Consider the following 17,252-nt stretch of genomic DNA (forward strand, 5'->3'; position numbering starts at 1 on the left):
ACGTACCGTCCAGAGCCACAGGCCTGTGCAAAGTGTCCAGCCTCTGCGCAGCCGGGGACGTGGGACCCACTGTCGTGGGCGGGTCGGCCAGTCCACCAGCGCCCCCTCTGCAGCAGCCTTCAAGCCCTCCTAGTCTGACCTTTCAGGGCCACCATTCGCCAGGCCAGGATTCGCCATCAACTCCCCCACTGGCTCAACATCACGTCAGACAGGTGGGCTTTTGCAGATAGTCAGAAGGGGCTACTCCCTCCCCTTCAAGACTACCCCTCCATCCATGCCACCTCAATTCCATCGCATGTTGGAGGATCACTTGGCCATTCTCCACCAGGAAGTTACGTCTCTCTTTGCCAAGGGAGCCATCAAGCGATTTCCTGCCCCAGAAGTAGGTGCCCAAGAAGGACAAGGGCCAGTATCCTATCTTGGATCTCAGGAATGTCAACCGCTTCCTCCGGAAGGAGAAGTTCAAAATGTTGACATTGGCTCAGGTCCTTTCTGCCCTCGACCCTGGAGACTGGATTAGCGTTGGGCTTGCAGAACGTTATTTTCTCATCCCCATCCTGGCCACCCACAGGCGTTACCTACTGTTCACGGTAGGCCATGAGCACTTTCAGTTTACTGTGCTCCCCTTTGGCCTTACCAGTGCCCCTCGGGTGTTCACAAAAGTGATGGCAGTGGTTGCAGCTCATCTGCGCAGATCAGGGATTCAAGTCTTCCCCTATCTCGACGACTGGTTGTTGAAAGCGGGCTCGCCCCAGGCTGTCGTCTCCCATCTCCTGACTTCGGCCGACCTCCTGCATTCGCTGGGGTTCACCATCAATGTGCCGAAGTCAAATCTGATTCCCTCTCAGAAGCTCCTTTTCATCTGAGCTGTTCTGGACACAGCTCAGTTTTGGGCTTATCCTCCCGAGCAGTGAGTGCGGGATATTCGGGCTATGATTACGATCTTTCAGCCTCTGACCCGGGTTTTGGTCAGGCTACTGGGCCTCGTGGCCTCCTGCATCCTGCTGGACTATGCCAGGTGGCGTATGCGGGCTCTGCAGTGGTACCTGAAGTTCCAGTGAGCACAGCATCAGGGAAATCTTTTTGATTGCATTCAGATCTCAGAGGGCACTGCACAACAATTGCAGGGGTAGCTTAACGAAACAGGATTGGGTCAACAGCAGGTCCCTCTCCCTTCCCCAACCAGAGTTCACAGTGGTGACAGGTGTATCATTTCTGGGGTGGGGCAGCCACATGGGGGAGGCGTAGTTCAGAGCCCTCTAGTCTCCGGCGGAGTCCGGGCTCCATATCAACCTTCTGGAGTTCCATGCGATTCGTCTTGCACTGAAGGCATTCCTTCCTTCTGTCAATGGAAGAGTAGTGCTGGTGTTCATGGACAACACCACCGCCATGTAGTACTGCAACAAACAGGGCAGGGTTGGGTTTTGGACCCTATGTCAAGAGGTTCTTCGCCTTTGGACATGGCTGGAACATCAGGGCATGTCCTTGGTGGTTCAACACCTGGCAGGTTCTCTGAACGCCAGGGCAGACAAACTCAACTTCTGGTGCATGATGGATCACGAATGGCATCTTCACTTGGAGGTGGGGCAAGGTCTCTTTCAATAGTGAGGAGAGCCTTGGTTAGATCTATTTGCCACAGAAGAGAAAGCGCAATGTCAGCAGTTCTGCACGTTGGAATTTCCAATGCTGCACTCGCTTGGCAATGCTGTTCGTTGCAAGTGAAGTTGCAGTCTTCTATACGCTTTTCCGCCTATACCACTTCTGCCCAGAGGGCTCAACCAGGCTCAAGTCATTCTTGTGGCTCCGGACTGGGCACGAAGAGTCTGGTATCCCGAGCTCTTGAACATGCCCACCAATCCTCCGATTAGATTGCCCCTTCGGGAGAATCTTCTGTCGTAGCAGCAGGGGACGGGCCTCCACCCGAAACTGTCCAGCCTCCACCTCCACCTCCACCTCCTTGCATGGAGATTGAGCAGCAACAGTTGACAGCTTTCGACCTTCCTCCCGAAATCTGTAACGTTAACTTCGGCAGCCAGGCGCCCCTCCACCAAAACGGTATTCGCCTGTAGATGGAACAGATTTGTGGCATGGTGCACAGCAAAGGCTGTGGAACCCCTTTCTGCCCCTCTTTCAGAGGTTCTCCTCTTCATTCTTTCTTTGGCCCAGCAGGTCTCTGCTCTGGGCATTCTTAAAGGCTATCTTTCAGCCATTTTCAACCTTTCTTCGCCTTCGAGATTAACCTTCTCTTTTCAAGTCCCCTATTGTAAATTGTTTCCTTAAGGGCCATACTCACTTGTTTCCTCCTATTCCTCTCGTAATGCCCCAATGGGACTTGAACCTGGTTCTGACCTGCCTTATGTGCGCTCCTTTCGAGCCGCTACATAACTGTCTTCTCAGACTTTTGACACTCAAAACTGCCTTTTTGGTTGCCATCACCTCTGCTCACAGGGTGAGTGAACTTCATGCTCTTTCTTCCAAACCTCCTTTCCTGGCTTTTATCTGGACAAGGTTGTCCTTCGCACTAGGCCTTCTTTCCTTCCCAAAGTGGTTACCTCTTTCTACATGACAGGCCATCACTTTGCCCACCTTTTTCCCGCCCGCATACTTCTTAAGAGGAGGAGAGGCTCCACCGTCTGGATCCAAAACATGCGCTTTCATTCTATCTGGATCGCACACAACAATTCCGGGTGGATGACCAGCTCTTTGTTGGCTATGTGGGCACCAAGAAAGGACGGACCATGTCTCGATGGGTTGTTCTTTGCATCAAAATCTGCTATTCCATAGCGAAGAAGGAACCTCCAGTGGGGCTGCGCGTCCATTCCACCAGGGCGACGGCAGCCACCTCTGCTTTGGGATGTGGTATCCCTCTTCATGACATCTGCCAGGCAGCCACGTGGACTTCATTGCACACGTTCACCAAAAGTTACTGCCTGGACAGCTAAGTCTGGAGAGACTGCTTCTTTGGCCATTCAGTTCTCCAGGACCTTCTGGTGTGAACTTAGTTTGCAATCCCCCCTCCGGGGTTGGTATTGCTGGGGTATCTATTCTAAGGTGAGGAATCCATAACTAATGGTCTCTTTCAGATGAACAAACTACTTACCTTCGGTAACGATATATCTGTAAGAGACAGCGCAGTTTTTGCAAGATTATTGACCCAAGTAGGAGACGGCTAGGAAGAGGGCAGCCTGGGGATGCCTACAGTACAGGTAAGTGTTTATTTTTGGGGTTTTAATAAAGTATTATTAATGTTTTAATAGACGGGTGGAGGCGGGAGCTGGCAACTTCGCTCTGGAGTAGGAATTTGCCCTATACTCCGTGTTCTACGCGGAACGCGGAGTTGGCAAATCTCTGCACATTCCGCTGGCAGAGCGGAGTTGTGGCCCCGGGTTAGTCAAAATATATTTATTATCTTTGGTTTGTATAATACATATCAGGTCTGCTCATAGTGCCCACACCGTCATCCGCTCCCCCCCCTGCATTTTATACACTTGCCCATATAATGATTACACAAGACACATTATTATGGGTAAAGGACTGCTGCAGGTTTATTTTCATACAACAAAAAATATGACGTTTTTTTTGGGTTCTCGCTGCCCCGCCCGCCTTATGAGCCAGCCGGCACGGTGGGTCGACGCCCGGACAGTGCAGCCTTTGCTGATCCCCCTACGGATCACGTGATCATGTCTTATACTCCCGCCCCCCTTTCAGGGCGGAGCGTGGTGTGGCACACCCCCGGTTGGTAAGGCCCCCCAACCGCCCGAAGGACTAACGGGGCGCCATCGCGGTTTTCCCAGAACCTCCCTGCGGCTCCAGGTCTTTGGCTCAGGCACCCTTACTGTGCCAGGCTGAGGTACCCTTACTGTACCCGTCTGCCGCAGAGGTACCCTTACTGTACCAGTCTGCCTCCAGATCGCCTTGTAACTCCGCCACAGCTCTGGCGGAGACTACCGTCGACGACAGAGCCCCCCACCAAGAGTTCCCTAGTTACGTCACGCAGCTTCTAGTGCCTCCCGCACGTCAAGGAGAAACATGTCCTTCCTGACTTTGTCACCTTGACAAGACACTTTCAAGTTATGTTCACGTCATCGAGCCCTCCCCCGGATGCACGTCACTGGTGCACCCGGCCGGGGGAGGGGCAGGTGCCCTGCCCGAGCCTCCCCCTCCACGAGGACTGACAAAAGGGGGGGGCTCCGACTAGTGGGACTAGTGAGCTGCCCTGCTGATGTCCCCCTGTGGGGGACGCGGGCAGCGGCAATCCTTCAACATGAAGCAAATATGTACTCAACTAGCGGAGTTTGACGGTCGCCATCAGGGGCAGTTGACAGTTTCCTCTGCAGCTCTAATGGTCGTGCCGGAAGGAGCACTGCGTTGGTAAACGTGGGTTTATAATTCATAGGCAGTGTCGCTGGCATTATTGCTTTTAGAGTTTTGATGATGTCCTTTTTATCGGAGCACGCAGACTGAAGAAGTGCTTTGTTCCACTGTGTGGTAGCAGCAAGCACGGGGAGCGCCCAGTTTATATTGGACAAGAACATCAGTGGCTTAACGAAAGTTGAGGGAGCCCCCCTGCAAGGGTCAAAGAGGGGTCCCTGCTCTGGATTTAATCTCGAGCTCTCAGGCCTGAGTACTGCCTTCCCCCTCCCCCCCGCACAGCAGGGGCTGCAGGGGCCTGTGTTATGCCATTGAAGAACATGTCCACATTCTGGTGGAGCAGAAATGCGTAATTGTGTCCCGTGTTAGTGGTAAACTAGTGCAGTGTCTAATGGCCTAGTGTCATCTGTGTGTTGGACTAGCACCAACTAGTTGGGATGGCTCACTTCTTTATCCCTTTGTTGCGATATTTGTAGACCACCGCACCCTCCAAAAGGAAGAAGCAGCATACTCTGTACATGGTATTCTACACCAAAAGATGTGAGTTATTGATGATTGGTAGCTACACTGCCTGCAAACAGTTCTTCTTTGATATTGTGGTGAAATTATGTCACCATCAGAGGTGAGCCAGACAGCCTGGAAGAGGGCAGAGAGACTGAGAGAGAGAGAGACCCCCTGTCATTGGTATGAAGATGGCTGGATAGGAAAACACCAAAGGTAAACAAAGCATGCTTTGAAGAACCTCTAAGGCCCACTCCTAGCATCAGGGCCAGTGATCACAGTCATACAGCGTGATGGGCGCTAGAAATGTCTAATTACATGTAAGCCAATTGCAGGCTAGGTTTCATGAACAGGCCAGAGTTCAGAGGGACATTAGAGGATGAATGCAGTCACCTCATTATTCACATTACAGACAAATGTCGTTCCTTATAGTAGTACTTGCGGACAATGGACATTTGGCTAAAACTATGAAGAGTCCCTGTAAGTAACGGATGGGTGGTCACCCTACATGCCCACCACTGTTGGCAGAGAGACTTACTCATTTCAGCGTCTGCTGTTATCTTTGTGTGCTCAACATTATTGGATTTAGGGACACTCCTCTCCGGTGTGAGATCACAATTTCGACAAGATTGAAGGGAGGAGCTGTTGCCCCTGGTCAGACATTTACAATGAAAGTGTTTCCAGCAGAGAGAGATGCTCAACATTTACCTGCACAGACATGCCCTGCGGGTTCTCCTGCAACCCTCTGCTTTTCTGCCTTACTAAGCTGATAATAGCGGATTAGGGTGACAGGATAGAGATGGTTTCTAGTCAGCAGCTTCTGTTGCTACTTTCCTTATTCTCATCATTGCTCTCAAGGATGCTCCACCATAAGTCTACCAGGCGATAAGGGCGGGAGCTTATTTGGCATTACGATTCCTCTTATTGGTCAGAGGCTATTTGAAACAGACCACTTGTCCCCTTAGGTGGCAGAAGCGTGCCCCGCTCAGATACATTTATTTATTTATTCCCTCCTTCTACTCTCACTTCCCGGTGACCTACTGCATTTGTAATATGCTAATAGGTGTCTCAGGCATTGGGAGGGAGAGAGAGATTTCCAGTACTTCCCTTCCTATGCCCACTTGATTGGTACAATAGATGTTCCCATTTTATATAATGTTAGTTTGCCGCAGTGCCAGGGGACCGTGCTAACTTGCCATCAGCATGTCTCTACTGGTCAGAGGACTTGTGAATAACATACTTCTGACACTTGAACAGGGCAGTGCCAGTGGACACTATATTAATTTCTTGCTGCTGCTTATAGGATTCTCTCGCCTGCTGGATTTGAAATCTGCTAACAGCTAACTGGGCTGTTCGCGAGGGAGCCACTCGCCCTCCCATTGCTGCGCGCCAATATTGTCAGTACCAGAGATGTTCTGCTTTTGTGGTATATGTTGTATCAGCAGAAGAGGTGATGCTAGGAGCTAAGCTTGAGGCAGCAGTGAGTGGTCAGATGGTTCAGGGGCATTCAAACAAGTCCCTGCTGCAGCCCGTCAATTTGCTCCCTCCCTGATGCCAGCTAGTGATGGGGCGCTTGAGTTATTTTACTGCCCTTGATTGCTTCTGCCTGCAAACCCTTGATTCACTCCCTCCCCGTGCCCACACCGTACCTCAGTGCTACAGTGGATTGCTGAGGCTTGCTGGTAATTGGTGGGTCCCACAAGTTTTTGTTGCCACCAGTCAGCTCACTCACATCACTGATTACAGCTAGGGGCGGGGCTTGAGTTATTTAACCGAAGTGGGGGCACCCAGCATTGCGCTGCCCTCGAATGCTTCTGCCTGTGGTGCCCTTGCAGTTTCTTCCCGCCCATCATCCATCTGTGCTATCAGAAGGCTTGATTCGGCGGCATTACATGTTACTGTACTAAATGGGTCTGTATCAGTTTTCCCAGAGTTCCACGGAAACACAAAGGGATCAGCTTGGGGTTTTGTCCTCTGTTGTGTCCCAAAAAGGCGTAGTACCCGAATGCAGCCCGATTTTGAAAAGGCAAATATCATTTTTCAGAGATAATATAAGATTTGAGAGGTGGCGTTTGACCAATTGGATTAGAGTTTCACTCATTGTCCTGTGAGAGCAATCCAAAGCCTAGCTACGTACACCACAGTCACTGTCCCAAAGAATAGGCATACCCTGCCTCTTGTTATTATTGTACACTTATGTACTTCCTCTGTCCTACATATGCAATGGAAAACCACATGGGCCCCAGAGCTGCTTTTAGCCACAGCCCTATACAAAGTGAAGAAAAGAAACACTTCAGGCTCCCGAGAGCACGAACAGATCTGCAGTTTGCCAGGAAAGTGAGCTTGAAATTGTTTTGTGTTTCTGTTGATATTGTTGTAGTTTGTCTTATTATTAATATTTTTGTGGGTTTTAAAGATACTTGTAACCTCAAGCTCAGACATTTCACATTTAGTAAATGTTCTAGGGGTATAAGGTGAATGTGAAATATTTCCACCACAGTATGAAGTTACAGGAAGCTCCCTCCACTTCTCTCTATTTATGACATTGGTTTAATGAGGTTTCTGGTTTCAGTAAAATCAGCTTAAGGGTTAATGATCTTTTTGTTCTGTGTTTTGGTTTCCTCTGTCAATACGTTTTTTTAAAAACATTTGATCATATTACACCGTGCTCTTGATGTTGGTCTCGACCGTAATTTATCATCAACAATTATTGGCATCATTACAGACTACAGTATCTTCCTGTTCTAAAAATCTTCTATTTATAACAGCAGCTTGTCAAAGTCAGGATCTTACTTTCTTCAGACTTGATGATTGCTTTTAAACTATTTTGTTTTGTCTGACCACCCATTAACCTTGCATGTTCATTTAAAAGACACCAAAAAGATGGTGGCGTTGGACTGGTGGCTGTTTATCTAGCTCATTGATGCTTCAAATCAGATCTTGAGTAGAATCAATACTTTCTCCTTTGTAGGCCTATTTGACTTTCCATACTGGCTAGTAAAATTGTAAACACTGAAATGTGGTGGACATGTAGGCCACAAGCTTCGTGGTACGCCCACATATTTCATTTAAGGGGCACCCGTAACATAAAGCCCAAAAACTATTTGGAGGAAAGTATTTGCTTCATTTTGATGTAAATTGTGAAAGTGTTAGTCCACGGAAATTTAAAAAACGTACAAAAGTTACTGTGTTATGAAGGAGGATTTGGCCAGAGCAAGCAGGACCTAGTTTTACTAAAAAACTGAGAGTAGTTAAAAGTAACACCAGCCTAATGACATTAGATGATTATAACAGAAAGTAAGAATAGAGGCTGTCCTGTATACATAAAACCATGGTAACTGTAAAACGCACATCCTTGTTTTAATTTGGTTATTAATATTTAATTGTTTGTAACACATTTAGGCTGAAATTGAAATATTGTGCTTACCGGGTTTAAATTACTACTTTAGCAAGCCAAGACTTGGGAACTGAGAAAGTAAAGTGCGTTCATGGATATTGGTTGTATAAAATCAGTGTGTACCTTGCTGCAAATGTTGTATGTGTACACAATCTGTATCAACAAGCCAGTCTTCGGGCTGAACTCTGTTGCTAGGCTCAAGCACCTCACTAGGCGCAATGCGAATCGGTTACGTAACACGCCGATTCCCTGATTTATCCACATGGTAGACGCACATGTATTCTGTTCCAGTACCGCAGGCAAGGGAGCACCGTCATGCAAGCCGACAAGTTCCAAGGGTGATGACATGATCTTTATGTCCATTTGAGTTGAGCTCGAAGGCTGTGAATGATCTTCCAATATGCAGTCTGCCAGAAAGAATGCGCTGCTTGCCACATTGATTCAACTCACATTAGGAGGGCTCATTCTACGTCATAGACCATCTGAGGAGGTGATAGGGCAGTGTGTGTTAATGCCAGCAGGCAGGATGGCAGCTTTTCTGTGCACTGGCATTGACTGATGGGCACTTTCATTGGCTTCAGTGGTTTCTCTTCGACAGTGTATGTACTCAGACTGTGTTGTGATAGGCACAACAAAGGTAATAGCTTACAAGAACAAGGGAAAAACAAGTGAAAGAAAACCCAGTCTCCCTGCATGTTCCTAGGAATCTGTGAATTATTACACAAGAGAGCTGTGTCCTCATGTAGTCATCGGCTTCAAAACGCAAGTGTTAATCCGGCTTCGCCATGATCGACCCTTGCTATCACAAGCAGGTCTTTCAAGAAATGGCTCAACTATCACACAGAAAATGTTGTGAAACCGGTTGCGCAGAAATATGATCGCTAACACAACATTTCCCAAGCAAGAATTGTGTAATAGTTTACATTCCAGTCCAAAGTTTTTTGTTTGTGTAGTGCATGATGCTAGAGTTTACAGATATCCACTTGAACAAGGCATGCTCTTTGTAGTGTGGTAAAGGCACTTGTCAACTTGTGTTATGAACTAAACCAATAATGGCCGGCTGCATTGTAGGTCCAGTAAGGCCTTCTCTGGTCTTTATTTTAACAAATGACGTTTTTTGAGATGTTTTAGAAGTGTCCTACAGAGGGCAGGCTGTTGCCTGCATGCAGGAAGCATGGTAGTGCCAAGCAGAAACAAGCTGTGTCGGACCCAGTGCTCCCCGATACATCCTTTGGACAAACCCAGGAACAGGTTTTGTAGGGCTACCCATGTACACCCAGTCTTTCCTGTTTTTATTCTCAGTGAGGGTGTACTAGTGTGGTGTTCTAATAACAACGTGAAGTAATAGATCAGTACCACATGAACCTAACATTTGTTTTGTAATTGAACGAATGCCAAATGTAAGTTGAACTTGGGGGCATCAAAACGTCTTCAAGAACTTGATTCAGGGGAAAGGAGTTGGCCTAACGGCTAGGGCGCTCGACCTCGGACCTGGGGATCTGGGTTCGAGTCTCGGTAACGACGCCAAAACCTCCTGTGATTCTGGGCAAATCACTTAATCTCCCCGTGCCTAAAAATGTAACGTAACTGGAAAAATATGTAAAGCGCTCTGATACCTGATTCGGTTCGGGTCTAGTTCGCGCTATATAAAACTGCAAAAAAAAAAAGATCTGCACAGGTTCAACTCATACAAGGAACTTGGGGCCAGATGTACAACATTTTGGGTTAGTGATTTCGAAATTACGATTTTCTGCAAATCGCAATTAGGCAATCGCTATTCCTAATGTATGAAACATGTCTACTTTTAATTGATGTTTCCTACTGATAGCAAATCGACCTACTACATGAATATTAATGAGGTAAGTCTCAGTTTGTGACCCATTAGGAATGAACTATAACAGGGATGGTGGCCTGCTGGGATCAGCAGACCACCATGCCTGTGATTGCTTTAAAATGAAACAATCTTTTTTTTTAAGTGCAGACCGTTTTCCATAAAGAAAAACAGGACGCGTTTCAAAAACAAAACAATCGTAACATTTAGGTTTCTTTTTTTAACAGGAGGCAGTGAGTGGTTCCTTTTTTTTTTTAATACATTCTCAAAGGGGAGGTTGTCCCATAGGGACCCCTTCCCATTTTTGAATGGTTTACCCCCTCCTTTGAAGTGGTGGTAAAATATTAATCTATTGCAACCAGAATTTGGTTGCAAAACCTTTAATATATAGCACAAGTGCCAGCTTGAGGGGGGTGCGGCCGCACTGGACACTGACCTTGAAGGGAGCACTGACCTCAGGGTGGATGCTGTGTTTAGCAATAACTTAACATTTAAAAGCACCTGCTGCAGAGGTCCTAGTGAGTCCAGCTTTCAAGCAGCAATAAAGATGTAAAGATAACTCTTGATTAATGTTCCTGCTAGAGAGAGAGGTGGAGTTTTGTCTAGTGATAGCTTTGACTCGCCATAAAGTAGCACAGAGGGTTAATATGTCTGCTGCAAAGAACAGATCTGTTTTTTATGTGGATAGCTGAGTGGATTAGTAAAGCCAGCCTTTACAAGCGCTTTAAAACAAATTAAATGTATGTGAGAGAGGGGCCATCGTGGTGAGGGGCTCTTTTGTAGGGTGGTAGTGAGGGAATCCGAGTAGGAGATCATGGAGGGTACGCTAAAAAAGATTGTTGCACCATGCGTCATCACCACTAGAGCTGGCCCTGCATAGCACTACAATTCGGTATTTGGAAGGGATGAACTAAACACACCCCTTCCAAATACCAAATTGGTATAGGTTAGAAAACCCAAACTGCAATTCAGTAACTTGTTACAGATTCACAAATTGCAGTGTGTACATTTAAGAAAAGCATTTTTGAGGTCTCAAATGTCCCAATTCTGCAAATCTGACTGTTTGCGACCTCAAAAATGATTTGTACATCTGGCCCTTAGAATTTCAAGAATTTAGCTAATAGGACAGATTTTTTAGCTGTCCGAAATGTAGTGGTGGGGGTGCAAATGCGTTATTATATGTATGAGGAGATGCCTATCCCATAGTACATGGAAAACCTAATGAGGTTATTCACATGCATGGCTTTTCCCAGCCTGGAAACGTACATACAACTTCTTCTATTAATGGTAGGAGTAATGGTGTTCTAAAGTGCGAATGAGGAAAGTGTATTAACATACTTAGTAGGGAGTAAGGTAAGAAGTTTCCCCAAAGTAATATATTTTCTTAAAATTGCATCCAAATTTGCAACACAATGGCACTCTGCCAGAGTAGGCATGGAGGAACAGTGTTTAAATCTTTGGCTTGTGCACATTCCACTTAGAATATAGACAATTTGTAGACATAAATATACAAGGTGTGAAATTCTGTCCTTTTAAGAAGTTCCTGTCAATCGGCCCTAGCATGACAGAACCATCTGTGGAGGTGTCACACAAGTGCAGTGTTGTGCCCTCTTCATTTTATGTCATTGGGCGTGTCGATTGCCTGTGCCAAACTTGGATCAGTTGTAACTTGGACACCTCATGATCTATCTTTCAGAGCCAGGCCGCGAGCATACTGCCTTGCAGACAGTGACGAGGAGTCCTCTAGTGCTGGCTCGTCAGAAGAAGACGATCCTCCTGAAGTGACCGGAGAGAAGCAACTGGTCATAGGGGCCGAAGGGTAAGACACATGAGTCTACTTTTGAATGAAATACTAATCTGGTCCGACAGGTTTCACTGTTTCAGGTTTGGGTACCCTGCACTAGTGTTGTTGCATGCTTGTAAGCTTCAAAGGAATGTTGAGGAGTGAAGGTTTTCAACCTCTTTGAAGTTTCGATTGTCATTTTTTTCTTTGATTTTCTGCCGACACTGCAGACTGCTGTCCCCATTCAGTTTACAGCTGGTGAGACCCGGGCTGCTTTGTGTGGACAGTTCAAGGGAGTATGGAGTTCCTTTTAAGAAAAAGAGGGGACATTTCTACTCAAGATCAGACATCCTAAGGGGTCAGTAGGGAGTGCGACTCCTCAGGAACAAGTGCCCTCACACACCTAGGTAGATGTCATGCTTCATCATTGGGCTTTTGCTCCACGTTGGGCCGGCGCTTCATTGCGCGATTGGCACCCTCAAGTGGGCACTTTACAGGAGATCTTTTTTAAGCCATCTGTGAAGTCTGGGTGTTTGGCTACTGGTGTAGATTGGTTTGAATAGTGGATAAGTGGGAGTGCAAATTTACAAATAGGACAAGGGGTCCTCCCAAAAAAGACTTTTTAAGGACAGAGTCCTCCTGCCTATATTAAAAATGTGTTGCGCTATCTACTAAAACTAATCATCTAAGATAGCTACTGAGTCAACATATTTCAAGCCTGAAATAGTCATACAAATGATCTGACAGCTATTCATCAGGACCTGTGTAACCTAATCTACTCAGTGCTTGAAGTATTTGTATGTGAATTCTCCTTAAGATCCCAATCACGTTACCTCTATGGGTTTTGTACGAGTATTTCTAAAATAGTTCTTGAAAACAACCTGTAGTGTAAAAATCAACATTAAAAATCATTGGGCACATATTAGCTGTATATACACGTAAACTGTAATGAACTGCATGCATTGCACTGCAAACCATGCCAAATCTGAGGTGACTACCATTGACACAAAGTGGAAAAGACAAACACCACACAAAACATGTGAAACACACAACATAAAATTAAAGAATTCCAAACCCTGCGTCGAATGCGGGTTAACTCACCATATTCTGGTATCAGAAATGACTCCTCGATACCAGCAAAGCAGTATACGCCAATTTGCGTGCTAAAAATACAGAAAGAACAAGATCAAGGTAACCAATATTTTTTAGGTCTATCTGAGAGAGGTGTAAGCTCCCAACCGCTCTCTGAGTATGTAAGCAAATTATCTTGTTTCTCATGCTCACATTGTCCAATGTCACTTCTCACGGTATGACCTACCCTCACTCAGCTTACTTGGAAGTGCCGGAGGGAGCAGAAGCAGAAGTTCAGTCTTTTATCGAAGGTCCGGTTAATTAAATAGGTGTCAGGTGCTGTGCCGGGAAAGTAGGTAGGAGCAAGGCAACTAGCCACGGGAGTATCTAGTTGGGTGCCATCTTGGAATTCTAGTCAGGTGCATGAAAGTAACTTTGTTCCATCTGTTAAGCAAGCAGTCATGAAGTGGGGGCTATGGGTATTTGCACAGTGATGCAGGCACTGTTTGGTCGGCGACGGTCAGGAGACCCGTCATTGCTGGTAGTGTCACCATCATGTCTGGTTACAATACGTAATAGGTACTTGCGGCTCACAAGATACGGCTATGTAATGGAAAGCCTTCTAGTGGTAACAAGCCCCCAATGTATGAATCGATCCCAGCTCTTTGGGAAGATGTTTACTCTAACAATGTGTAAGTTAAATTCGTGTGTATTGTCCCCTCTATGTTGACTTCGAGGGAGGCCATACCGGTGACAGGTAGTCATTGAGAGGCCATCTGTCCTACAAATGTCATGCGTGTGTGGGAAAAAACGGAGGACACCTAACCATATGATCATGACTCGTGCAATTGTGTCTCAATCCATGGGATCTGGTAATTGAGACCGTCAACATGGATGAACAGACAAAATATCCATCGCTGTTCCCTTCTGAACAGAGCTTTCTGATTCATGTTTGGATGCGCTTTTCTAGCCACGTCCCATGTATATCATGTGGAGTGTGTCCCTCAGTCAACAAATGCCTGCTTATTTTTGTGTTTGTTTTTTTGCAACGTATAGTGCTGCGATGTTCATTGATTCTTAACTTGACTGGTCATGTGTTCATCCCTACGCATTTCAAGCCACACGGGCACATGATCAAATAGATTCAGTTCTTTGTATTGTAGTTGGTATGCGTTTTTGTGTCTACATCAAGTCTGTATTTAATCGTACCTCTCTAGTGCTTTCTGTGTAGGTACAAGCCACACATGGCCTACAGGGAAAATGTGTCTTGACCGGCAGAAGGTCCCATAGAGATATTTGTTCTGGGCCCTTCACCCCAGTTTGACTTGTGTGATTGAACATATTTTTCAAATTAGCTTTCTGTTTAAATGCGAGCCTAGGGTGTGGAAAGGATAGATCTCCGGTGAAGTGCTCCCGTGAGGGTGTCCGTTGGGCATTGTAGTGCCGACCTGACTTGGAGCAAAAGGCCAATGAAGAAGCATGATATCTGCCTAGGTGTGTAAGGGCACTTATCCCTAAAGAGTTGTGCTCCCTGCTAACCCCTTTGTACATGTCTGACCTTGAGTAGAAATATTCCCTTTTCTTCCTAAAAGGAACAGCATACTCCATTGAATTGTACAGTTTATCTGGAGCATGTCCGCTGGACCTTAATGCGCTCCTAGTCCCTCCTATTTGGTAACATTGCTCTCTGTGGATGCCACACATTATGTGCAGCATTTGTACTGCGGATGATCTTCTAATGATGAAGGCAACCCCCCCCCCTAGGTGTGGGAGAGCCGCTTAAAGCTCGAGCTAGGTGGCTGGCTCAGCTCAAGGTCCTCATGGACACTGGAGCCCAAAAGGAGTTGAGCCTTCATGGGCTTCTGCCCGTCACGCACCCTCAACCACATGCACCAAGAATGAAAGACAAAGCAGAGACCTTTGATGTTAAAAAACAAATAGAAAGATGCATATAATTGCACAACACTAGTGCATTCTCACATGTCTTGCAAGTGAGAGTTGCTGCTTAGGGACTCCCTTTGCTTCAGACTCCTGCACAAGGGTTTGAGACAAGTGCATTGTAATGTTCAATTACAATCACCACATGACACAACATTTGTGCACTCCTCCTGTCCAGGACTGCCATTACTTACTTGACTCTAAATTAGGTGGGGGGTGCAAGAGATGGGTTAGATGTACAGCTGACAATTTTCAGTTGCTGTCCCTTCACCACCTATCTTTAAATGAGAGGGAAGTAAGACATTTATTTCACTGCGAATGAGCCTTTCATGCTTCCAAGTAGCCAAAATACTGCGCCTCTGCAAGAGAGCCTTGTTCATCCACCCTTAAACTGGGCATGCAGAGGAGGGGTGGCTGCAGGAGCGTGGAGTGGAGAGAAAGGATTGATGCAGGAACTTGAGTGGGAGAGAGAATGGAAGGAGGCCTAGAGCAGATGAGAGGAGAGGTTTACCTACTAACAATGCTTCCTGTGATGTGTCTTGGTGGAATGTCACCCTGTGTTATTCCTAACCCATTTATCTGGGTAATTTGCTCTGCTGCTGCCTGTGCTGGATATGTTCGATTGGATGGGTAGCATGCGCTGCTGCTGCCTGTGCTGTGCATGTTTGTTTGGATGGGTAGCTTGCGCTGCTGCTGCCTGTGCTGTACATGTTCGTTTGGATTGGTATCTTGCTCTGCCTGTGCTGTACATGTCCGTTTGGATGGGTAGCTTGCGCTGCTGCTGCCTGTGCTGTACATGTCCGTTTGGGTGGGTAGCTTGTGCTGCTGCTGCCTGTGCTGAACATGTGCGTTTGGGTGGGTAGCTTGTACTGCTGCCTGTGCTGTACATGTTCGTTTGGATGGGTAGCTTGCGCCAAAGCTGCCTGTGCTGTACATGTCAGTTTGGGTGGCTAGCTTGTTCTGCTGCTGCCTGTGCTGTACATGTCAGTTTGGGTGAGTAGCTTGCACTGCTGCTACCTGTGCTGTACATGTCCGTTTGGGTGGGTAGCTTGCGCTGCTGCATGTGCTGTACAGGTTTGTTTGGGTGGGTAGCTTGCACTGCTGCTGTCTGTGCTATACATGTCCGTTTGGGTGGGTAGCTTGTACTGCTGTCTGTGCTGTACATGTTCGTTTGGATGGGTAGCTTGCGCCAAAGCTGCCTGTGCTGTACATGTCAGTTTGGGTGGCTAGCTTGTTCTGCTGCTGCCTGTGCTGTACATGTCCGTTTGGGTGGGTAGCTTGCACTGCTGCTGTGGTGTACCTGTCCATTTGGGTGGGTAGCTTGCACTGCTGCTGTGGTGTACCTGTCCATTTGGGTGGGTAGCTTGCACTGCTGCTGTGGTGTACCTGTCCATTTGGGTGGGTAGCTTGCACTGCTGCTGTGGTGTACCTGTCCATTTGGGTGGATAGCTTTTGCAACTGCTACCTGTGCTGTGTATGTCCGTTTGGGTGGGTAGCTTGCACTGCTGCTGTGTTGTACTTGTCCGTTTGGGTCGGTAGCTTGCACTGCTGTGCCTGTGGTGTACCTCTTTCATTTGTAAGGGTAGTGTGGACTTCTGCTTGCCTTGCATTTTTCTTGTTTGTGTAGGTAGTGTGCATGGCTACTGTCTGTACTTTACCTGTCCCATTTGGGTGGAATGCTTTCAGTGCTACTGCATGTGCTACACTTGTTCAGTTTGTGGGTAGCTTGAACTGCTGATAACTGGGGTCTTTGTGTGTGTTTTTAGGAGTGTTGCTTGCAGTGTTATTGCCCATAGCTGACGAAGCTGCAGTGTTTGTTAGAGTTATATGTCCAGCTACTGCCCTGCTATACCTGTCCCATGTGTGATGAATGGGTAACTTGCATTTTTACCTGTCCCATTTGACAGTGAATCCTGCACTTGTGATGCTTGTCCATGTCTGTCCTGTGCAGTATCTGCCCTGTGTGTGGGGTGAACCTTGCACTAGTGATGCTTGTGCTGTACATGTCCAGTTTGTGGGATGAATCTTGCACTAGTGATGCTTGGGCAGTATCTGCCCGGTTTGTGGGGTGAATCTTGCACTAGTGATGCTTCTGCAGTATCTGTTGGTATGTGGGGTGAATCTTGCACTAGTGATGCTTGTGCTGTACATGTCCAGTTTGTGGGATGAATCTTGCACTAGTGATGCTCTGGCAGTATCTGCCCGGTTTGTGGGGTGAATCTTGCACTAGTGATGCTTCTGCAGTATCTGTTGGTATGTGGGGTGAATCTTGCACTAGTGATGCTTGTGCTGTACATGTCCAGTTTGTGGGATGAACCTTGCACTAGTGATGCTTGGGCAGTATCTGCCCGGTTTGGGGG

At 47.0% G+C, this 17,252-nt stretch overlaps 1 protein-coding gene across 3 annotated transcripts in view; it reads left to right on the plus strand.

Annotated features, from left to right (window-relative positions):
* TEX2 (testis expressed 2) overlaps positions 1–17,252 on the plus strand; it is a 664,178-nt gene that overhangs the window by 585,045 nt on the left and 61,881 nt on the right. For 2 of the 3 annotated variants that reach the window (XM_078654347.1, XM_078654348.1), the window contains exon 9: positions 11,797–11,919. In XM_078654347.1, the coding sequence (XP_078510473.1) occupies positions 11,797–11,919 (123 nt within the window). The remainder of the gene's footprint in view (positions 1–11,796; positions 11,920–17,252) is intronic. The other variant, XM_078654349.1, reaches the window with a different exon arrangement.

This window comes from Lissotriton helveticus, chromosome 7 (genome assembly GCF_964261635.1).
Source record: "Lissotriton helveticus chromosome 7, aLisHel1.1, whole genome shotgun sequence".
Taxonomy (NCBI): Eukaryota; Metazoa; Chordata; class Amphibia; order Caudata; family Salamandridae; genus Lissotriton; species Lissotriton helveticus.